This window comes from Hippoglossus hippoglossus, chromosome 15, assembly GCF_009819705.1.
Source record: "Hippoglossus hippoglossus isolate fHipHip1 chromosome 15, fHipHip1.pri, whole genome shotgun sequence".
Taxonomy (NCBI): Eukaryota; Metazoa; Chordata; class Actinopteri; order Pleuronectiformes; family Pleuronectidae; genus Hippoglossus; species Hippoglossus hippoglossus.
Window position 1 is genome coordinate 7,281,704 of NC_047165.1, and position 24,768 is coordinate 7,306,471.

At 40.8% G+C, this 24,768-nt stretch overlaps 1 protein-coding gene across 1 annotated transcript in view; it reads right to left on the reverse strand.

The window, feature by feature from the left end:
* Nucleotides 1–24,768, reverse strand: part of ccser2a (coiled-coil serine-rich protein 2a) — a 52,671-nt gene that overhangs the window by 21,642 nt on the left and 6,261 nt on the right. The window contains 3 exon segments of the mRNA XM_034608117.1: nt 1,695–1,788; nt 14,097–14,308; nt 14,398–15,854. Of these exon segments, the coding sequence (XP_034464008.1) occupies nt 1,695–1,788; nt 14,097–14,308; nt 14,398–15,811 (1,720 nt within the window). The 5' untranslated portion in view covers nt 15,812–15,854.

Consider the following 24,768-nt stretch of genomic DNA (forward strand, 5'->3'; position numbering starts at 1 on the left):
GATTCAACTTTACGGCCATTTTGGAGGCAGAAGGTTGTGATGTGGACGAACTGTACTCTCTTACACTCTGAGAGGTGTTTCTAATATTAAGTCTACCTTCACTGTTATAAACTAAAGCCTCCAGAATGACCATAAAGTTGAACTAACAGCCCTCTAACACAGTTTCAACAAAAGCTCAACATTACGGCCTTTATAGAAGTAGAATTTACTGCAGGACTGTTGCAGGTCAACAGGACTTCTACTAATATGCAGCTAATAAACTGGGAACTGTGTGTAAACCAAATCATGTGTGTGTTCGACTAGAGCCCAACCAATATGGACTTTTGAGGGGTGGTGCAGATACCGATGGTGTTAAAAATGTGTGATACTGATAGATTAGCTGATATGTATCTTCTTTTTTTTTAATGGCAATGATTCCTAAGATGTCATTATCAAACCCTTATGACAAACAAATGTAATAGAGGCTTGAAGGTTTTACTCTCGAACCATAAACTTTACAATAAATAAATAAAATACTGTTAATATAGAGAAAACACAAATATAACCAATTATACAGAACTTGAAGCAGGCTGTTTTCATAAAATACACCTCATTTCTGCATTGTTTATTATGCAATAGGTTTTTATGTCAGCAAACATAAATGCACAAAATGGAAAAGTCTTTGAATTTTTACCATCCAACAAATAGGCTCTAATCCCTAGATTATGTGCACATGCATGTATGGTCAACTCCCTTCCTTGAGGTGCAGTGGGAGGCCTTGTTTAGACATCCTGAGCCCGTCCCTCCTCCTAAAACTATAGTGCATTAAACACATTATGAACTTACAAGTGAAGACTCACTTCCCAGAATTCATTATATTCCATAACACGTGAGGTCATTCTTCCTCAGCCCCTCTTTTCCTCCTATCTACTGTATGTGATACACACGATACCTGATGAATCCATAATAACGTTATCAACCACTTTCATGTGGTAATGATGTGACCTGATCTACAAAGACACTATTTTATTCCATTTTAATGAGATACTCGGTACTTGATTAGATTAGAAGTGATAGCGGGCGACTTCAATAGATTCTGTGTGATATCAGAACGGGAGTGGTGGTGTAATGTGTGAATGGTAATTGAGGTATTAAGGCTAATAAAGTAATCATGGTAACGACATGACAATCAAAACTCTGCTCCTGCGAAGCCTGTGTGTGCCGTGTCGTTGTTATAAACAGAGGCAGACAGTCCGTGCTTTCTCCCAGTCAGCTGCTGCAGAGCTGTCATTCAGAGCCAGTTGAGTGGCAGTAGTTGAGTCGTAATTTAATAACTCTCCAGCGATCATATTCTAGCAAACCCCCGACATAATAGACAACAAGGTGTCCATTAAAAGATTTAAATGGATATTGCAGAGGTAGGGCTCCACCTGAGGCAAGGCATGATTAATTTTATTCAGGCCTTTATATGCCACAGAAGAATACTGCTGGAAATAGAAAGCTCAAACTTTGGTAACACATTAATTTACAATTACGGCCACAGTGCTTTTTTTGCTGGAGGTGTCCGCTCATCTCGGAAATAATGGAAACCCCTCCAGCCAATGGAACTGAAACATTTGTCATGGTTGTAGTAGAATAAATCCTGTGGAGGATAACTGCAGGTACATAAAATGTCCATGTGTGTGTGTGTCTGTGGGTGTGTGTTGTGTGCTCACCATGTAAGCCATCCTCTGGCAGGTCCACATCAAGCATGAGGTCGTCATCATCCAGCTCTCCAGTTCCCCGAGGGTCCAGGTTGTTCAGGACATCCTAAAAACCAGAAAATGAGAGGTAGCATGCACGTTGCATTAGATAACATCAGAGGCACATTACCAGTGCATTAGAGCCATTATATGATTTTGTGACTGGGAAAATTGAGAAATATCTAGACATCAGGGGCCATGTACAAAAATAGACAATGTACAAATAAACAAATGTGGTGTTTTCCTGCTAGAAACAAAGCCTTGATGGCAATTTTCATGTGAAATATGATTTTGAAATTCTAATACGTCCAATTTGTCAGAAATGGATGTTCAAGTGCTCCTGGAACATCAGGATCCTTCAGTCCGTCTTTTAGCATAATATGATATGAAAACCTATAAATTGTAGCACACCAAGGTTTAATTTCAAGCTGGGACAAATATACACAGTATATAGTAATAATATTTCTTCGTTTGGCCACATATATGAAGAGGAAAAGGACACCACACCAGGAAGGACTCCACATTGTAATGGAATGGAATCCTTCCATGATAAATGAGGGACATGTAATATTCCTGCAGTCATTATAGATGGGGATTTTAATTGAAATGTGATATTTGTACGCTCATTTTTCTGTTACGTGATAGTTATTTTCACTCTCTGCTCTTTACAATTTTTCATCATTAAAAAACAATTTCAGAACCACTGTTAATGACTTTTTCCAACGACACTCTTCCACACTTTTCTCCCACACCAACAGCATAACAGCAGGAAGACGACACTTATTCCGGACACCACGCCACAGATAACAAATCAGGCTTCTGGAAAGAATATCATTTGGTTGTGAATGATAATACAGGGCGCTTTGAAAAAGCCCCAACAAAAACACTTCTCATAAAAGCCTCGGAATATGCAGCTAGTCTGACTGCTGCGCTGCCGTCTGCGGAATAATTCAAAGCATACCCAAAAGCAAAAGAATGAATCAATAGTTCAAAGCTTTATTTTTTCCAAGGCAATTTTGTGCTTCACGAAACCAAATTGACAGGGCTTTGACTACAAGACACAAGCATAAAATTACTCATTACTGAAAATCTCATGTGTTGCGTGATAGCTGACTGGCGCTCAGTGTTTCAGGCTTAATGAAGAAGGAATAATGAAGGAAATAGAATAAACAAAAACACTCTTCTGCAGTATTTCCGAATACTATCAACCGAGACGTGGGTGGAATCTCTGTCGCTTGAAGAGTCCACGAACAAATCAACCACACTCATCTGTTTTATTGTCTCTCACTTCTCGTCTCAGATTCCTGTCTCCATGTTCTCTTCCATCCACCCTGGTGCTCTCTCGTCTCTTGTCTGTAACCTCCCACTCTCTGAATACAACAGATGAATGTTCGGGGTGAAACAAAGATTAGATACTTTTCTCTACTGGAAGTGAAGCCCTCTTATTCAGGAACAGCCTGTTCTACACGCACACTTTCTCTGCTGGAGTGTTTGAAATATGCTCGCATCAAAAACAGGGGTGTAAGTGCATCCTTCCACGCTTCCACACATTTAAATTGAACAACTTTTCATGTGAATTATAAACATGAGCCGCTGCAAGTCCACCATCAGTGACATAACTCGCAGCTCGGTACAAAATCCCACACTGAGGTGTGTAGGTGACAACGTCTCTAAAAGAAGAATCTAGATGAATCTGTGGATCAATCTCAGAGTCAGAAGCAGTTACGCTGCCTGTGTTAAAATAAAGTGCCATCATTTCTGTCAGTAAAACAGCACTGACACAGCAGACCTCTTGTTACAATATATGTGCATTGTGTTATTACTAAATTTATTGGATGGCCGATAACAATTAGATGAGCCTTTCAGAGATATCTGTAATAGCATTTACGTTTCCCGATATGCACAGGTCAGAAAACTTTTATTCTACACAATACACAGTGCAGAGGAGAGGAGCATTTATGTTTACCTTTTAACAATTAAGATAATCAGTCAAGTTGTATTTATTTGGTCGTATTTGTGTTCTCTTCTTATTCATAGTTACTTATAATGAAGTTTATGGTTCAATTATAAAATTTTAAGCCTCCTTTACATTTCTTTGCCGTGGGAATCATTGCCAAAAATGTTTTACTCCCTACTGTGGGTATGGGCCACAGCCCTCAAAACTCCATATTGTCAGGGTCTATAGTAATTATCTCATTACAGCTGTCTGAAGTTGTGCAGAACCTAAAATAAAGGTATTAAATAAATGTGGTACACTTCAGAATAGGGTGAATTCCAGGGATTGAACCAAAAAAATCCTATAAACAGCCGCCCTGCTCCATCACCTGAACTACAGCTGACCTATATCGGTACAGTAATATATTCTACCCCGACAGTGTATCAATACTATGAAATTAGCACCGGACCATTCGAGTGTTAGATTGTTTTTTGTTGTCTTTTCTTTATTTCAGCAAAAATTCACAACTTGCTCTCTGTCTCCTCCAGTTTCATTGACTGTCTTTGTTACAGCATGTGGCTTCAGAGGAAATTGCATTTCACACTGGCAGGACACAACAGCTTAGAGCGCAGAAAAATCGGAATCATCTCTCAACGAAGAAGAAGTGCGTGTGTGTGCGCGTGTGCGTGTGTGTGTGTGAGCGAGCGAAAGAAGAAAATCACACTCAGGAGAAGACATGGGTTTATAGGTTAATTACTGAAATGACATAACAACAATGTTCTGTAGAAGTATTATATGTGTTCCGTTTATTTACACAATACTTTGCTGTTTTCATACATCAGCTCAAAAATATCCGGAAAATTGGGTCCAGACATTTTCCAGTCGTTTGCTTTTCACATGTAAGGAACACAGCAGCGGGTCAAACATGTTTATAGCAGCAGAAAATGCAGGAGGCAGAACATGAAGTATATATTCCACTGCAGAAAGCCCAGTGTTTTTAATTACAGCACATGGGTACCAGCGTCAGACATGTGTGTTCTGAAATACAGCCCTGCTACAAAATTTCTGGAAGATGTCAACGCACGTCTAAAAGCAGCTTTTGTGTTGCTGAGCAAAGTGTTGAACCAGGACCTGCTACAATGATCTGTGATCCCACTGAGGCACAAAGACTAATCCAACTACTGTATCATAATGTTATTATTAATATTAAGTTGAGTATAAGAGTTAACTGAACATGTATATGTATCACGAGGAGTCGAGTTGTGGACCCTCAGATTAGACTTTGGGATCGGCAGCTGTTTAGCAACTATTATCGAAATGCATCTGAAAAGCAGCTTTGATCCAATTAAGTTGTAGCCGTTGTACTTGTACTCACTGAGGGAATAAAGATTTTACTTGTAGAAGTATATGAATCTGACGGATGAGGACATGCATATTTTTGATGCAGACACCCAGAGGCGCTCCATCAATCCACACCCTGTGGCATGAGCACCGTTCGGAATGCGAGTGTTTCATGGTGCACTCTGTTCCCACCAACAAACACGGCCGGATCAAACACTGATTAAAACTTCAAAAAACGTCGGGAGAGGTCTGAGGCAGAACTTCTCTCACTTTGACAGTTTACCCTGGAATGACCTGCGGGGGCGTCTGCACGACACACACGCACAGCTAAAGAAAAGCTCATTACAGTTACCTTAATTCTACCCATTCTGCTTTCTCCCACAGAATCTTTTTTGGGGATCTCTGCAAGAGTTTGGGTTTTTTCCGTGGTGTGACTGCAAAGTAGCACCACGGCACTCAATCAGGCAAAAAAACAGGCAGAGCAGGCGGCTCGTTTTTCGGTTCAATCAAACAACTTCAAACATCCACAAACTTCAACTTTAGATAAGAGTGTAAAAAAATCAATAAGTGCCAGGGAGATGTTTTTAGACCGACTGTACTCGTTCCTCTCCGACATCTGCGTTGTTCTCTTCTCCATTTCACAGGAAGTATACGCCGCTCCTCTCAACCCCCTACACCTCTGTGTTAGTTTCTAATAAAACCTCAGTGGAGCTGCTCTATCAGAGGAGGGGCGGAGAAATCCACATGGAACATACATTTGACAAAGATCATTAGTTTTCTGAAGGTCAAACACTTTCCAAAAATAATGCTCTAAGAATTACTCATATATGACATAATCACTGAAGCGCTGCCTATATGTTGAAATGGCTCTGGTTCCACGGTAATGTGTGTGTGTGTGTGTGTGTGTGTGTGTGTGTGTGTGTATATATCATAGATTATGACATTTCTGTGTGACATTACTAAACAGATTAGTTCTTTATACTCGGTATCTTGGGATTTTCCAGTGATTTTGATGGAGGTTGTGTTTTTCAGCTCTTGAACTAAAGCAGTTTGTCTTTTTTCAGAGCTTGTTTTACTGAGTATAATATTTGTGACATGTACATCCACTATAAAAGCCTTATTGGTCTTATGTAGCATACGTAGCTAACAACTATCATAAGGTCTAAATAAAACTCCTTTTTTATATTGATTCATCATTTATTCTCTTCTTTTCATTCTTTCAGCTGTGGCTTTAACTGGCACTCTGTCAGTTTCCAGTCAGGTAGCTTAAGGCAGGGCTGAGATAACGGCGAAACGGTGTTTTGCAAACTGTCGAATAAAACCGTTTTTTAAATACTAGCAAGGTCTCATAAACTGAAGCGAACACAGACAAATGTTTAACTGCCCTTCTGTGTAACAGCTCACATGGCGGTAACACTTCATTGAAAGCGCTCTTTCAAGCATTTATAAGCAGGTTATATTTCATACTATATTTTATATAATTAGAGCTGTGTTTGACTCTAGACTTCTCGTTGTGGGCAAACACATCACAACACTACACAGAGTGTTAAAAAACATTTAATGCTATTTTCTAACTAAAAAAAGAATAACTGATTAACTCCCTTTCAATTCTACTTTGCTGTTCGTTCTCAATGTTCGGTTATGGATAATGAAATTCAACTCCCGCAGACGTTTCACAGTGAAAGCCTTCCAGGAAAAGGAGTGTTTTATGCCCCCTGAACTGCTGGAAGGCTTTTACTGTGAAACTAATTGGGGATTGTTGAGCGGGGGAAATATTCTCTAATTATAACCCCGTGTCGAATACACCCCATCTCTTCCCAGTCCCAGCTGTGGAATTCACAGTAGAAAAGGGGTCATAATTGCTCAACTTATTCTAAATTATAATATTGTTACGCTCAAATTCAAACCATCGATTGCTTTCTCCCCCACATTTGGCACTGAAATCCACCAATGGAAATATTATTTTTCTACACGACATATGCTTTGTTTCTGAGATGCAGAGACAGAAACAGGCGGTGTGGAGGAGGCTGGCTGAGCGATAGTTTAATTAATTGTTTAAGGAGTGATGGCAGCTGCAGGAGAGAGCAAAGAGAGGAGCCTCAAATCAGCAGTACGTTTCTCCCAGGTTTATCTTTCTCATTTCACTCAGTGCTCGAGATGTTTGTGTCGTTATCGAAATAACCACAATGTGTACGTCTGTGCAGTAGTGTGCTATATATATATATATATATATATACTGACATGATTGCCTTAGTCATAGAAACTGACCTTGGTAATAGAAACAGACTGTGCCAATAAAGGTGTCTTGTGGCACTCAACAGTAAACAAACTGTAAGATAATTCAGGTCTGTGTGTTTAAACAACGAGCTGTTTACTAAGACCATCATTGTTTGAGAAGGGGTTGTTTCCCCAAGTTTAATTTAGTAATTACACTGTTAATATACCACTAGTGTCAACTAGCTAAAAGGTGATAATTACTTTAATAAAAGCATGATTATATTTTTAGAGAGTGAGGTAGAGGGATTTTTGTGCTATATGCTTTTATTAATATTTACCACTCATTTACTTTTTTGTTCCTTTATGTAAGATAAAAGAGGAAGGAGGTGATAGAAATTGTAAAAAAGACAAAGAGTCATCAGAAGATGGAAGGACATAATGATCACTATCCCCCTGTGCATTACACAGGGATAATAAAGGACATGAAATGTAAATGAGACTATAGAAAGTTGAATTAGAGATGAAGGTTCACAAATGAGACATCTGAAAGTGCTTCAAATATCTGACTAGATGAGCAATGCATGTATCTGCAGCATTTAATAGTATCTTCTGTAAACTTACTTACTAGAAATACAATTTAATGAAAAGCAAACCTTTGCTTAGAAATTTAATTTCCGTGCTATCAGTATTTACACAGTGGCACATTATCTCCTCTGTTGGATCTGCAGTGCACCTCGACACATCTGAAGCAAAACAATGACTCGGAGGCAGAGCTATACAGCATTTATAAAAGAGCTCATATTATGCATTAGAAAGCTGCATTGAAAGGTTTTTTGACATAGTTCAAAATGAGATATGACAAGTAGATAAACCTTGATTCTTCTTTCTCTTTTACTCAGATAGTAGACCACTCCATAAGACTAATTTCAAAAGGAAACTATAGTCTGAAACAAACCATAGAAATCAAGCTATAATTTTCTAACTTAATTCTGTTCTAACTGACGCACTGTGCGGAAAGTGAGTATTATGTCCAATCATGGTGCTGCCAGTAAAATCCATAGTCAGATGTATGTAAAGATGGACCGAGCGTCTTTCCCAAAATGAAGCCAAAATATCCCAAATACAAACACTGCCATCTTGCACATTTGGAGCCAGAGAGCGCAGTGACAATCAGGGGATGGAGCCACGGCAGCAGGGTCTCGCACAGGCACAACCAATCGTGAGTCAGACTCAGCTGTCAATCATGATGATTTTATAGCATTAAATAGGTAATAAAAAAACAAACTTACCAGAAACTACCAGGCAGCGATCTATAGACGCTTTGGCTTCGCTTGTGGGAAACTTCTCATATCGTCCATCTTAACATACAGTCTATGGTCAAATCTCTACGCTCATTCAGGAGCAAACCAATCTTGTCAGGGTAAGTTGTTTTGCTTTCATTCTGCCACTCTCCTGGTATGTTATTGCCTTGTTCGATCTCAAGAGCAGCCAGTTTAAAATGTTCAATATGTGAGAGCCAGTTGAGAGACAAAGTGGTTATAAAAAGCCGCCTGGTAATGAGCAATAATAATATAACAGGTCGTGACTGTGATTTGAAAACTCTCGAGCATAGGCTGTAATTTCGGGAATGATTCAGAAGGCTGTTGTTACAAGAAAAATATTAGTGTCGGTAAGTGTAAATTAACGTGTTAGTGTGTGTGTATGTGTGTGTTGGTCTTTAAAGAAAGCAGTGCAAGCACAAATACGCACAAAACCATTGTTTTCCTCGAAGGGCTGCTGCTGTCAATTTAAAAATCAAGACAAACAAAAGCAGGTAAGCTACAAGCCTCATTAATGCAGCAGTAGAGCCGGTTCACTGGCACTATGTTCCATAAATGGCTGAGCACTCTGAAGACAAAGGGCTTAAGCGCCCCACTCATTCAAACACTAATGAATTGACCTGTCTCAGCCCGGCTCCACAAAAGCCTAAAATTAGAGGCAAAATAAATAAATCAGGGATAAGAGGTGCAAACGGAAGCCCGGTGACAAACCAAAGGATTATGGAGCTCCCAGTAGTTTGTTTGGAACACAGAACCAGGAGAGAAAAGGGGGCATAATAACTGTTAACAGAATTATACGAGGGAAAAAGGGAAAAGGTTTCATGCTGTGAGGTGGGACACTGGGCTGTGATGTCGAGGGAAATCGATTTCTTCCAGTTAAAACTCCTAAACAAACACAAGGTTAATGAAATTGTCAGAATCTCTGTTAAGGGAAAAGGACTGATTCTCAAAGTTTCTTATTCTTTTAAATGTGAACAAAAAGTTCATGTGAAGATGAAAGTTGGGAGACAATAAGCTGTGATGTAACATATACATGCATGTGATATTGTAATTCATTTTATTACTTCCGATTACCTACTGCATAAAAGGGCACATCATCTAGTTTTCCCCCTGGTGGCTGGCTGTAGTATAGGTCATAAACCCATCCTCCTCCATGTTGGTGGGTGGGACGTGGAGCAAACTAAAAAAGTCAAAGTCCATATAAAATATATTCTCAAAGATTGTTTGTCTTTTTAGTTAGCTCTTATAACACAGATGGATGTTGAAGTGTTCGTGCTGCTTGAGGAAGTTTGAATTTGTTATTTGATGCGATGAAAACGGGGTAAGTCGTCATGACTGACAGCTGAGATTGACTCGTTATTACTCTAGCTTGTAAATCAGCCGGACATCAATACCACAGCTCCACACCATGATCACCCCCTGGGCACACTGGGGCTCCAAATGATGTCAAAAGTGCAAGATAGCAGCAACCGTATATATCTGGAATATTCTAGCTTCATTTTTGCACATTCAGAGGAAGTGAAAACACACCATCTATCCTCATATACCGTCTACACACTTAACAGTATAATATAATCCGATCACGCAATAAAATACTCGACGCCATGATTTTCATCCGTCTGGCACAGTTCAACCGAAAGGTGAAAGACAGTGCAGAGGAACTATATTGAACAGGTGCAGCTATTATTGTCTCCACCCCCACATATCAGCAGCAGAAGCATCAGTGTGTTGAACTCCTACTCTCATTCGCATCCCTTCCTGTTCCTATGCATTTGACTGACAAAATAAAAGAAGCAAGCTCACACACTTGTACATAAGAAATACTTAAACCTTTAAAAAAATTAATTGTGCTGTTACACACTAAAGCTGCCGAGACGTGGCCCTCCATCTCACAATGCCAATTCTGTAAAGCCGGTACTGTACCACACTGCATGGTGCATCATGGGAATGTTATTATAAGCTCAGGTAACCCACTCCTTGATTTTGGCATATGAATGCAGATGGAGCCATGTATAGCCAGAAAATGCTGGCACTCACAAACAAGGAACACCAGCAAGCACACGGAGCACTGTTGTTTTAAGGATGCACAGTGCCTCCAAGTGGACTGAGCATGCCACTGCAGTGTGTCAGTGTGACTTGCCACATGCCACATATAGTCTTATTCATTCTCTCATGCAGCAAAAAATAAATAAAAAATAGCAAGTTTCAGTTACATATATGCAATGAACACCAATTGCAGAGTGTTTTTTTCCCCCCTTTATTCAAAGCTATGATTAAATGCTTTGACTTTTTATATAATTAGATTAGGCTGGCATTTATTTTCCTCTAGAATTTAATTGAAAGCAGAACCAAGAAGGGAACAAACCTCTGCAGAAAAAAAAGGGCACTTCATTCAACAACTAACAAAAACAAAGATACACAGTGTTATACACAACATAGATTAAGCAGGATAAATCCGCAAGATTTGTTAATCATCATGGACACAGACACTGCTTTGTGGCAGGATTATATTCATGGTTCTCTTCTCCTCAGTGCGAAGAAGTATTTACTGAGCGAACAAGGAATGAATGAGACAAACAGATGGAAATTAAAAAGGAGAAAGGGGTGGAACAGAGAGAGCTCGGTGCATCCAATTACTGTAAGTGGGCCCATTTTCGCTAATCATACAGCTATGTAAAGTATCTCAAAGGCAGATTCCCCATAGAGCTGATCTTCACACATCAGCAATCAGTCACTAAGTCTCTCTCTCTCTATCGCTCTCTCTGGTTCTATCCTTTACCTCTTTGTGCCCTTTTTTTCCTTCTAGCTCCTACTCAGTCAACAGCCACCATCAGATCTTAGCACACACTAGTACCATCCCCTTCTTCTCTGACCGGATGTCTGTACCCCAATAAAGCGTCTTTCAGACATGCACTGAAGTCTGAACATTTTTTCTGAAACGTTCCGGAGAGGCTGTAAGAATGAAAATGTCTGAGTCAGTTGCTCTGGTTGCTTTAAAATGTCTGTAAAATATCCAAGTGAGCCCATGTGAGAACAGGAACATTTCTGGAAAACTCACAGCGAGTGGGCGTGTCAAAGACATTTCTCACATGTGACGAACGTGAAACTGGAAGAATACAATCATCTCAGGATGAAAAAACAGGAGTCATACACATAGAAGACGCAGATGAAGATGTCAGCTTGGTAAGAAAACTCGATTCCAGAGCTTTGAGTGATGACGGTTGACACCCGTGTCGATGTGCTGTAAACAAAAACATTGCTACCTTATGCCCCGCCTCCTGCGTGCTCTTCCCAAGCACCACCCATCACCTGAATGTTCCTGACATTTACCTAACGAATCCGCTCTTCATATGTGAAAGGAAAACTCTATCATTGTACACACGGCATATGTTCAGAAAGAGTAGAGCTATACTGAGAGGAGTGTCAAGGCAACATTCAAGATTACTTTGGTTGCCATTCAAAATAAAGTCATGAGTAGATTTTCTTTCAGGTTACACATGCTGCAAACATGCATTCAGTCATTTCTCCACAGTGGTGTTGGGTGTCGTTGCATTAGCCAAGGGTGGGAGTAATGAAATAACAGTCTTCAGTCACACTCACAGGGGAAACACACCCTAGAAGCCCTGTGGCTTTTTTTATTCACGTAGAACTGAAGTGAAGTGTTCAGATCTCTTATAATCCATCCAGCATTGTTATGTGGAAAATGTTACATGTGAAAAGAACAGCACAGTATGTAAACTTAAGGGGGGGCCACAAGATGGCGAAATCCACAAGCTGTGGTTTGAGCCATTGTGGAATGTCGATAAAACTTTCAAAAGTCAAACAAGTCTAGCACAGGATGACAGTTTAACTAATCTACTATACAGACAGACACACACACACACACACACATATCTTAAGACATGGTGAATGACTCTTAATCACATAGACATGGCTAAAGCACGTGTGCTCAAACTGACAGCAGCAGTGAAGTACAGATAGAACATCCAGACACATTTGTAAGCACATTGTTTACAATTTGTGGTGATTAATGTTTCAACATCACATGGTGAAAGTAGTAGAGACAAAAAGTGTTTTATATAATTTATAATCCAGCTCATTTTAAGCTCTTTATAGCATTCCTGAGATCAGGTGCCTTGGTACGGGAACACACAGGACCCGCAGCGAGGCCAGCGATGCTATTAACTCACAGTTGGTGGCCAGATCAAAATTCCTCTGAGAAAGCCAGAGAGACGCTGGCATGAAATGGCTGGTGAGAGCTGGCAGTAAGTGCTACTCAATTTTGTTTTCCTTCTCAGCCTTTGTTCCGCTCATTTAATCCCAAATTATAAAGAGAGGATGAAGGAATCATATAAAAGTGACACTGATTAAAGACCAAAGACTCTTGTGTGTCAAACCCCCCAAAAAAGGCCCCAGGCTGTAACCAGGAGACCAGACTTAAGCCTTGTGGAGCATTTGTGCTTGACAATGAATTCACGGTACATTAGAAGAGTAGGGTCAACTCCATATTAAGGAAAAATCATCTTCACAACACAAAAAGTGATGCTAAGACCTGTGCTACACAAAGCTTGACGTGTTCTATGTCATTCTAATGCATTTACTTTCAAAACGTAACAATTCTTTGACACACTGTCAGTGTTACTGTGCACAGCGTGTCCAACTCTGGATAAAAGTTTAGATTTTCTAAATAACTTATCATTGTCACTTATCTGGAATGAACTGAAAAACTAATTACTGATATTTCAACACTTTTTAATCTTACTCAAATAAAAAATACCATAAATCACAATGTGGTAATAATACTATGGGGCAAAGAAACATCCATGACATCTATACAATGCATGTATGCCTACATTTAATGTTATCCCTGCAAATATTAGGATGGTGTACTGTATATAATGTTTTTAAAGTGTATATTCTAGACCTGGTAGTAAAGTATTTTGAACGGGTGTTTGATTCTTTTTCTCTCTTAAAATACTTCCATTTGAATAATCTACATCAGGTCCCCCTTTAAGGCCTCACAACTTTTAGATTTCGTCCTAACCTCTCTCCCTAACCTTCTCTCTCCAGTGTTCTTGGATGAACCCGCTACTCAGTCACACAAGTCCATTCTTTGCCAACTTTCAATCAGTTGAAACTGCAACAGCTTCAAATATTCTCTCAAGTTTTTAAGCCTAAGTGGCTGAAAAGGGCAAAAGGGTTTTGGCATCTCTCCATTTCTTTCCTTCTTCTGAAATATGCTACAGATCAATCCGCCACTGGTGTGAAGGTAGGAGGAGTGGAGGGACGAGGGCTTGTTGGCAGAGGCTATAGCAAGAGTTCTGAGTTCATTATCAGTTTATCAGAAACTTTTGTGAAATTATATTAGAGTTGAAACAATTTAGTGTATTACGTTTAATATTTCCCTTAATGTTTCCCTTATTCTGAAATCGCAAACATGGTGAAAATGGTACCAGTTGCTAAATTGTTTTGAAAAAGACAAAATGTTGGGACTGACAAACTAACAAAGGCTTTGTTTTGCATTGAACACATTTATGTCACATGCTGAAAACTTGGACTCACCATGCTGTTGAGCTCTGAATTATCAAAGCTGTCTAATGGATGAGTCCCGGGTCCCCCAAGAGGCTCAAGACCCTCCTCGTCCCACATGTAAGTTCCACCAGAGCTGTTGGACGGTGACAGCTCAACAGATGAAGCCTGTGGGACATCACCTTGCTCTGGAGACAACACTAGTGGTCCCTGGGAGTCCTCCATAGGGCTTTCTTCTTTATGTCCTGTAGAAAATAAAAACTCAGGGCTGAAAAACTGACACAAATGTTACATATCCATTTAGTTGAACCTCATTTTATTTTCCTTTATTTACCTTCCAGATCTATGCTGTCCCAGTCGATGGTCTCATTGAGAAAGCTGTGTAGACGGGTTTGGGTAGTGGTGTCAGCTGTCCTGTTGTCAGGCATGTCCCCATCACTGAGCAAATCTCCCATACTCTCAAAGTCATCTAGAAAGTCTTCACTGGTGTCCCCTCTGTCTAGAGATGAGGCGGAAGATAAGGACATGTCCTCCAGAGTCTCCCCTGCAGCCAGGCACAAGCTTTGCATGACCACACCATTTCCTGCTCCGTTGGCCCCTCCATCTCCAGAGCTTCCATCACTGTCACTGTGAGAGTCTGCTCTTTCAGCCTCACCATGGGGCTGTATGCCCAATGACTCTTCACACTCAGGGGCAGCTGAAGTTCTGACTTTACCTTGAAAAAGAGGCTTCTGCTGCTTGGCCTGCCCAGATCGAGCCAGCTTGTAGCCCAGAGCCCCCATGCTGCTGCCCAGTGACTTGGTCAGCACACAACTGGGGAACAGAGGCTTCTTCAGAGCACTGGGAGTATTGGGTGCTGATGGGATAGACAAGGTAGGCAGAGAGGAGGCAGCAGGAGGAGTTCTGCTGTACTGAAGTCCTCCATCTAGACTCCCTGAAACTCCCAGGCTACCATTCAGGCCTCCAAGTCCTAAACCAACTCTTCCATTGCTCAGCTGAGGGGGTTTGAGGAAAGTACTGCGAGGAGGCCGGAGCTGAGTGTTGGCCAGAGGCTTGGCTAGCTCCACAGCTCGGTTAAAGGAGAAGGACCGTGTCATTGATTGGGTTGTAGGAGAGGGAATCTGCTTGAAGTGAGTGAAGCTATTTGAACGCACCATGTTGTCCAGTGCCAAGGTCTTAAGGCTTTCACTGGACTGGGACAGGCTGTCTTGAGAGCTGCTTCTGGGAGTGCTAGAGCCTAACCTAGGCCGCACAAGGCGAGAATCTGACCCTGGAATGCTGGAGCCAGTGTGACCATTTTTAAGACCTCCGTTTATTGGGCTTTGGCCTAGCTTGGTTCCTACTTTCGGACTCATCTTAGAGGATTGCTGGGGAATTGCCTTGGGGCTAGACACAGCAACCACCAAAGTACCTGACCTTCGAATCTTGGGTGTCCCCGGAGTCCCACTCTTTACATCTTTTCCTAACGAGGGACGCTGCATCGGAGTCTTGTCTTCATCTCCGTCCCCAGAGCTGGTGGAGCTGTGGATGGACAGCGCATCGTCTCTCTTCCATTTCAAGGAAAAAGGAGAGGCACGGATCAGACTGTTTGGCTGTGTTGCTGGGGGAGTGCTCTTTCCATACTGGGTAGGGGTTGTTGGCTGGGTAGAACCATTGGACAAGGGATTAGCACCGTTAGTCGATGAGCGTCCACCAAACTTGGGCAGTCTAGATACCATGGTGGACCTGATCGATGCTTTTTCTTCCATTAGATGCCAACAAAGGCATTAAGGAGCATGGAATCACATACAACTGGAGAAAGAATAAACAGAGACAGATGAAGATTAGATTGATGATTAGATTTATAATGTAAATGATTTAACTTAGAACAATAATAACCATTCATTGATTTAATTAAAACTCCACATTATTCCACCAGCTACCACATTGCGTATCTTTTCTACATCTCCCTAAAGCTGGAGATGTCAAATAAAATTACTCAAACCAATATTGTGACTTACCATCATCAAACTCTGTCACTTCACGTTTGAATAAAAAAATAGTACACTACAAACTCACTCTATAAAATATGAATGTACTGTGTCCATCATTTCCATCTAGACTAACAGTAGTCCTCTCCACCTGCTGCAGTTGTTGCATGTCTGTCTCCTTTACAACGATTGCTGACTGTGAGGAGCATTAGGGATTAATCTGGCAAGCTTAGAGGGTGATTTGAGACTTTGTCACGACAAGTCTGTCTTGAAGCATTCACGTGATCACATGAGAGACATAAAGGTCGACTTACTCTTTCTCTATGCATTAGGGACACACCTCAAAGTAGCAATAAAGCAGTAGTTAGTGATGCTGGACTCTGAATCTGAATGGCCAGTAGCTCGCTATATAGATAACTGCATCTTCAGTCATTGTGATGATATAACACTGACCATTATTTTGATGAGGCAGCAGTGGTTGGGTAATGTAGGGGTGGTACTCTTGTCTAGGGCACCAAAACAATTAGAGCTGTACATGCTTGCGTGCACATAATATACATATAAGCTCCCAATATTGAATTGTACATTAAAGGAACATTCGTAATGAGACGTTAATAGAGTGATGAGCTATTCCATTTTCAAAGGGTTTCTCACATGACATGACCTGTAGCTGGCACTGACTTTGGAGGTTGTGGCGCCAACATGCCCGGCCAACAAAAGAATGGGCAAACAGATAGACAACGCCTGGGGGGCAAGGCACCAGTGCTGGGAAGGTAGCCAGCATACAGTGAGCACTGAATGCAGGGTGTACAGCATGTAAAGCCAACAGAGGGGGGGAACACAGGGCCGTTTCCTTTCACTCATTGTTGATTCATTCATTTCCAGTCAGCCATGTGACAAGTGTTCATGTGTTGATGGTGCCACCTGCATGTTGCATCCATCTGGTTAGTGCTGGATGATTATGAATTGAGAAGTTGCTAAGAGCCAGAATGCTGATGCCGTTAACTCAAAGTAAACCCATTTCCATGATGAACAAAAGCAGTCACTAGACACAAACCTACTGTTGCATCAAATACTGTTAACGTTCATTGCTACCAATTAGCTTAAAGGAAAAAGCCACACAGTAGATTAAGAAGTTACAACCATGTGAGTGGATCCCTTGACAAACTGGCACAAAGACACAAAGGCAGATACTGGAGAAGTAATCCACTCAACTTTTACAGGGTTGGGGGAGGGGTTATGTTGTGTTACAATGTGAGTCTCCTATTTTGGAAAACAAAATACCCGTACTGCACTGCCCCACATTCCCATGCGAAGACACACGTGTCTACAATCATAAAGACACACTTACCCCTCTCCACAGAAGTGTCTGGCCATGCCACCATCCTAATCTGCTTCATAAACACGCATGGGCGCACACACAAAAACACACAATTACGCACACAAAATCAGGTCAGCATGTGCATGCAGGGCAACCAAAGCCTCTTTGCCCCGGGGAGGGGGAGGTAACTGTGTGTATCTGTCTGTTCAATGGGTAGCAATAAGATTAGAGGCTTTCACTGTCGGTGGCCCCAGACCTCTCAACTTTCATTCATATCCAGAGAGACACATCGCTGCTACAAAGCTTTAAAGCCACACACTGCTGTGGCAAATGTTTGTTCATCTGGGTCATCTCACTCATCACCCAGACACTGGAAGATTTCTGTCCACACAGCAGATGTTGGTATTTGGTTCATTTTGTATTTTATGTAAGTTATCTTTGAGAAATCCCTCATGCTCTATACTCATAAAGTAATACAGTTAATACGATCATGAGGATTAGGATTTAATAATGAATAAACGCTGTACAAGAGAAACGCCAAAGGATCATAAACTGTTCAATTGATATCTTACAATGACTTTCTAAAAGCAGCTCACCTTATTGCCTTAAGGTAAACTGAGAACTATCGTATTCCACCACCAACAGGGCATTTTGCCCATGGAAAAATCAATAGCCCACTGATGTCACATCAACACAAGTTAGGTCCACAGATTTTGTACCAATGCCAGAAACAATGCTGTTTAAATGACATTGCATTGCTAAGTACAAACAAATTCTCCAACGAAAATGAACTTTAAATTATAACAAAATACGCAAAATGTGCCATGTCCATCAATGTATAATTCATCCTAACACAACAACCATATGCACTTTAGATAAATAAACAAATAAATGAATAAATGCATTTTTTGGGACAAAATGATTTTAAAAATCAGTAAATAATATGTCAACGAATTAGAAAATGACAAACTAATCTTCAGTAAATCTCTATGAATATCTACAGACACAACTACAGACACAATACGGTTGGTATTCAGCCTTATTCCCAATACTAGTTGAAAGACAGAAGGTCAGTTGAAGAGGATCACACATAAACAAGAGCCTGGCTGACTGACACATATTCAGAGGTAGGGCAGGAAACCGTGCAGCCCATCTGTCAAACGCTCATATCTGAAGGCCTGCCCCTCCCCCTCAGAGTAAAGCAGTGTAAATAAACAGCTTCACTAACATCAAGGCCTGGAATAAACCCCACGTTAACCAAGACACACAGCACAGGGCAAAACCCTATGAAGCCTTGATAGTGTAGATTACTCAAAAAACTACTGAACCTATTTCCATGAAATTCTGTGGAGAGGTGGGACATGACCCAAGAAAGAATCTATTAATTTAGGAGCGGATCCAGCAGATTTTACATGGTTCCACAGAGGGATCTAAGGAGAGAGTTTAAATAATTTGTTATCCCTTTTCTGGTCTGAATTCTTCACTGCACTGAGAATTGGTCGAAAGAAAAAAAAGTTGTATCTTAATGCTCAAAACCTCTATTGTTAAGATTTTTCCTGTGATATGAAACAACCCAGATTTACATGTTTTATCATCCAGTGCATGTATGGTCACAATGACAGAGAAAACAGTGAGAGGGAGACGAAGTGGAAAGGATCCAAAGAGCAGTGGACACAGATACAGACGGCTGTTGTTAAATAGAGATAGAAAGTGAGAGACTCAAGAGGTATCACTCCACAGACTTTTCCCCCCCAGAGATCTTCTCTTACTGTCTGTCGAACAGGGAATGGGAGCTTTCTGTCTCCCTGCCAGTGAGGCTATTTGGCCTTATTTGATTTCCAGCCCAGAGGAGCTCCAGACAGAGAGCACCTTACAGGGAGGCAGGAGGGCTGAAGAATCAGAACTGCAAGAGTAAGGTCGTTCATTACTCTACTGGCAAAGCTTTCACTTTTTGGACACACACACGACAGAGACACATTCTTCAGGAGCAACAGGATGGATGCAGATAGGATGTGACAGCCTTGGGGCGATGATCTATTGGGTCACCGGGGCTACGCATGAAAGGAGGTCTGTCCCCATCTCCCCGCGCTCATAGTTCCCCATCATTACAAAGCTGCAGCACTATGTCTCAGCACAGCAGCATGTCAGGCTACATTCATCTTTCCTCTCTTACCTTTCCTTCACTTCTGAAAGATTAAGGAGGGGCGGTTTTTTATTTGACTTTATTCAGGCTGTGGACACCCCAGAGAAGGATATGGCACAAGGGACGCCCAAGGAGAAAATTACTCTCCTGGGATTCATATCATACAGTGGCCTTAAAAGCAGATTTTAATGTTTTTCTATAGAATACGCATAATGTCACCAAATATAAAAATCTAAATAAGTAAGCATCATGAGTCCATCATTCATAGTATTCCATACCAGCTGTTCATTTCTTAATATTATTATTAATTATATTATTAGTATATATTTTAGCAAATATTTCCCCAAAACCTTTTGTTCCGTGTCCAAAGTTATTAATTCACATTAATCTCAGTTCAGTGTGAAAATCAACTCTGAGAGAATAATCATACAAAGTTATTGTGTGTTATCTACTGTTATAGGACTAATTTAATTCAAAGTAATGGTTAGATCCCAAATGTCTGACATTTTATTTCAGAAAAGGCAAAGATTGGCCCAAATCTTTACAAATGAACGAATCTATGAAAATGGGAAAAGATTTGAAAATCGTAAAATAATCAAATCTCAACTCAATTGTATTTGTAGATACCAACATAGATTATCTCAAACCAAATGTAAGGTCGAGAGCTAACAATATCAAAGAGAAACCCAACAGTTCCCACAATGAGCAAACACTTGACTCACTGGGAAGAGCAACCGCCAAAATAAAAGGACTGTGGGCTGCCATCTGCCGCGACTGGTCATGGTGAGAGGATATGGGGGAGTTATGGGGGGACAGAGGAGAGGCTGGTGGAAAGGGGGGAGAGAAGACTAGAAATGCAAAGAAAAACTAGCTCGAGCTTGATCCAACAAATAAGGATCAATTCATTTCTAATGAGAATGTTTGGAAATCTTTATGTCTGATCACTTCAAGTCTATGATGATTGTAGTTATGGTGCATAACTGATAACTGAAAAGGGGAAGTTTAAAAAGGGGAAAACACGGCGGGAGGGAGAGAAGAGTTTGATGGACTGAGCGGGAAAATATGGAATCGCTCTTCTGGCAGTTGTTCATTCTTGGCATGATTTCGAAGGAACTCCTCAGTGACGCCTTCTTTCTTCTAAATCTCTCTGTCTATCTTGGTATATATTTCTTTCATAGGGCAGAAAGAATCAATTACATGGATCAATAGTAATATAACCCCTGTATGAAGAGCCTAGTAAGTCATCCAAAGGGCTATGCTCCAGGACATGTGTTGTAAAAGCAATGGACCACTCAAAACACACACATAACCACTATCTGAGAGCAGTTTCACTCTGGTGCCGGTGACTGAAGACTCTTGTTTCAACCAAGATCCATTCTTGAAAACAACAGATGTGGGCCTGAGGCTTTTTCTTTGTGAGTATCTGATCTGGGGATGAATGACGAATTAAACGCGGAAAATGACTTTTCTGACCTGCCACTGAATCCCAAACCAAAAGTGCAGCCTCATTTACATATATCGACGGAGTCCAGTGTCTCAGTGGAGTAATAACTAGGCCAGTCATCTGGACAGGGAGGTGGTGGCCCATAGCTCTCTCCCTGAAGAGATTAACTGAGAGCCATTAGAGCAGGCTAATAGAATGAGACGGGGATGAAAGCAACACTGACGCTGGGCTAATGTGTATCGAGTGAAAGCAATACTGGGCCGAGCTACACCGATGCTATGGGGCTAATCCAATGAGACAGCATGGAGACTTTGGTAATGCTGTATACTAACTGTGGCAGATCAAATGACAGACGCCAACAGAGGAGAGGAGGAAAAGAAACAAGGTGTGGCAACCCAAGAGCTGCGTATTCACCACATGTTGTATTGGACTGGAACCACAACAAGCACACACAGCACCACATAATTCCATCCTTTTAAAAGTGCATCATGGAAACGTTACCTTAACTCTTAAGATCTAAAGTTGACTTTTTTTCCGATCATCGTCATCACGTCACCCTGCCCTTTGCTTCCTCCATCCTCTAAACTGAAAAGTAAGGTAGCAGCAAAAATCAAAACAAAACAGGAAGACACACTCTTCAGAGGTCGATCTGTCCTCCGCCCGGCTCTCTCTCTCCCTCTCTCTCCTTGCACGTGTGCCTGTGTGTAAGTGAAACGCGCTGTGTGTGGTGTGCGTGGCGATGGGCGTGCGGGTGAGGAGAACAGAAGCTTTATGGGTGTGTTTAATATTTGATAGGGCATCTTTCAGGAGCCCCACCCAGCCTACTGCAAGAGGAGAGGAGAATTTAGGCTTTTGGGAAAATACACACACAAAAAAAGACAGAAATATTAGAAAGATGCATTTCTAGTACCATAAAAAAACCCTGATCATTTACAACAATGGTACAAAGTCTAAAGACTAAAGCCACATAATCCTCCCCACACAAGAAAATTAATCTACAAGTTTAGGTAGCAGTTTACAGTACGGCCCTATAATATCATGTGATCAACCAGAGGGGATAAGAAAGTCACCGTATGTGAAACCTGACTCCAGCAGGAATATGTTGTGGCTCTCGTAAAAGAATCCGTGGGAATTCAATTTCCCCTTCTCATTTCATGCTTAACAGCATACTGGTTCCAGTCAGTCAACCATTCCCTGCTAAGTGCCAGCAGTAAAAAACCATACGAGCGCTGCCAGTTCCTCAGTTCCTCCTGTTTTACGAGTCTGTGATGTCACAGGCCTTGATAAGTCACAGCATGGGGCCTGGGCCGACCCACATCACATTAGCAACGGAATTAAAAGCGAGAACGCAGTGTTTCTGAAGAGGAATTAAGCTTTTCTGTCTTTTCACGTCATGCTTCTATATAGTGCCTCAATCAAAATCAGCTACGTGACATTAATGTTCTTCAAAAGGAGATGATTTGAAGAGAGGATTTCAGACTGAAAACACATGAACTCAGATGGTGAAAAGAAGAAAATACATTTTTTTTGAAGTCACGGTAATAACAGGACCAAGACAATGACCAAAAAAGATCTGGCCAAAAATGAGTCACACTACCGACGAGTCACGACACAGAAATACCGCTTTAAAAAGTTTTCATAAACTACCCTGACTCATCCATTAGAATAATCCTGCTGCTTTTTCCGAGGAGTCATGCTGAGCTGCAGTCGTCTTGGTGGAACTTATATAAATCTACTTATCTTCATTTCTGTAGCAGCCCAGATGTCTGCACCCCCCGTCGCCACAATCACATTTCACCTAACACCATGCTGCATCTACAGGGTTTAGTGTATATGTGTGTGTATGTGTGCGACATGCTTAGACAGATGTGTCACTGTCTGCTCCCTCATATACAGTATGACCTTCACTTGAACCACACCACGTGAAAACTGCAGAACATCTGACATCCCCTGTTAAATCTTACTATGTTCAACTTTTAAAGTCGTATAGAAATGTGAATAGCATTATTATTACAATATAAGAGCTGTGGTTTATTTGTGTTCTCTGCTTTTATCTACATGAGTTTTCTATGTGGACAAAAACACAAAAGATGAATTAAACTATGGACTTCCTATTGACATCCTGTTCCATATGAACAAGGCTTAAAGATATAACAGAACCACAGACGTTCAAAGGTCAAAGCATTTCATAAAGACTCAAATCTTTATCTGCAGCACAGAATTCATAGACAGGTAAACATGCAGCTCACAGGAAGCCGTTGTAAAAGCATATTTTAGTAGCTGTTATTAAGATCGCATAGTTTCTGTATGATGTTTGACAAGATATTGAAATAGCTGAAATATTTGCTTCATGAGAACATGAACGCTAAATGAACCAAGCATGTTTTTCTTATGAAGCATAATATTACATTTAACACACTGATATTATAATGACCATGTCAGTGAAAGATAAATCTTACATGAGCAGGTTTTCTCACGTGACTCAAACACAACCACATAAACATTTACACAGAAACTCGGACTCAGGGTCACATGTTGGCTAATGTCTGCTTCCAGCCGGCTTTTTCCATGGCGCCTAAACAATGACATCACCTTCTCTGCTGTCTGTTTCACTTTCTATCTCTCAGATGACATTAGAAACATCTCGAGCTTATCCGCCGTGCTGTTTGTTTTGGTGTAACCCGCTAACTCTGACTCATTCCTTATCACCTCGCTTCAATGACCGGCCTGTCAACAGAGGTGATATATGTGGATTACAGTTCATGACCTTGATATGAAATGACCCAGTTATAGAAAGATTTTTATCACGTGCCAGATGGATTTATCCTGTGTGAATGGACAATACACTGCTATTAGGTCAACATCCTATCTGCCCAACTCCCCTCTTTTCCTGTGGCTCCTTCCTTTCCACTGACTCTATCGTTCTGTCTCTCACAACAAACACTTCCCCCGATCTCTACTATTTCCTTAGGCAGCACATTTTTTCCCAATAGCTTTCAAACTCTGGAGGCATTGGATTCAAAATGGTCACAAATGTGTATTACTACATTAGTACATTATCTGAAAAAGGAAATTTAGACGTACAAATGTGTACAACAATTTGCGTGACACTTTGGGTATTCGCAAATGTGTGTTCCAATTCCAAACACAAATACCAAGCAATTTGAAAACATGTAAAACAATTTTACAAATGGATACATCACAACCTGAGTAGTACAAAAAAAAACAATTTAAAAATACCTCAGTTGGAAACACAAATGAATAAAGTTTTTTCCCCTAAAGTTAATTGAATTTAAGTCAGTCCAACAACTTTCTTATTTTAGAGTAATAATATATGTTCTACATATTTTTAACTTCAACTTGACATATCTGATAATTTTCACTGTTGAAAAGCTTCCTGCTTTTTGTCCAAATGTTTTAAAGTATCTGTGACATTTATTTACAGATTGTTAAATGTGAGTGCACAGAAAATCGTCTGATTGGTTTACGAATGCGTGTGGAGTTTTCAGACTCTTGTCTCCAGCTCCATACAAAGCAGACACTGGTGTTGTGTCAAAGTCTGTTCCCCCGTCAAAATCCCAAATCCCCCCCCCCCGTCGGTGATGAGGTTCAGCCGACGCCTGCTTTCATCTTTCCCCACTTTAAATCTACACTTGAATTCACCAAAATACCAGATGCCCCAGTTTTTCCACCACCACTTTAAAACTGCATGCATTTGTGGATGTGTGAGACAGTGAAAGGATTCTCAAAGCTCAAATTAAACTTGATCCATGCACACACACATTTCTCAATCTGTAAATAAATACAACAGAATGACATCCGTAAAC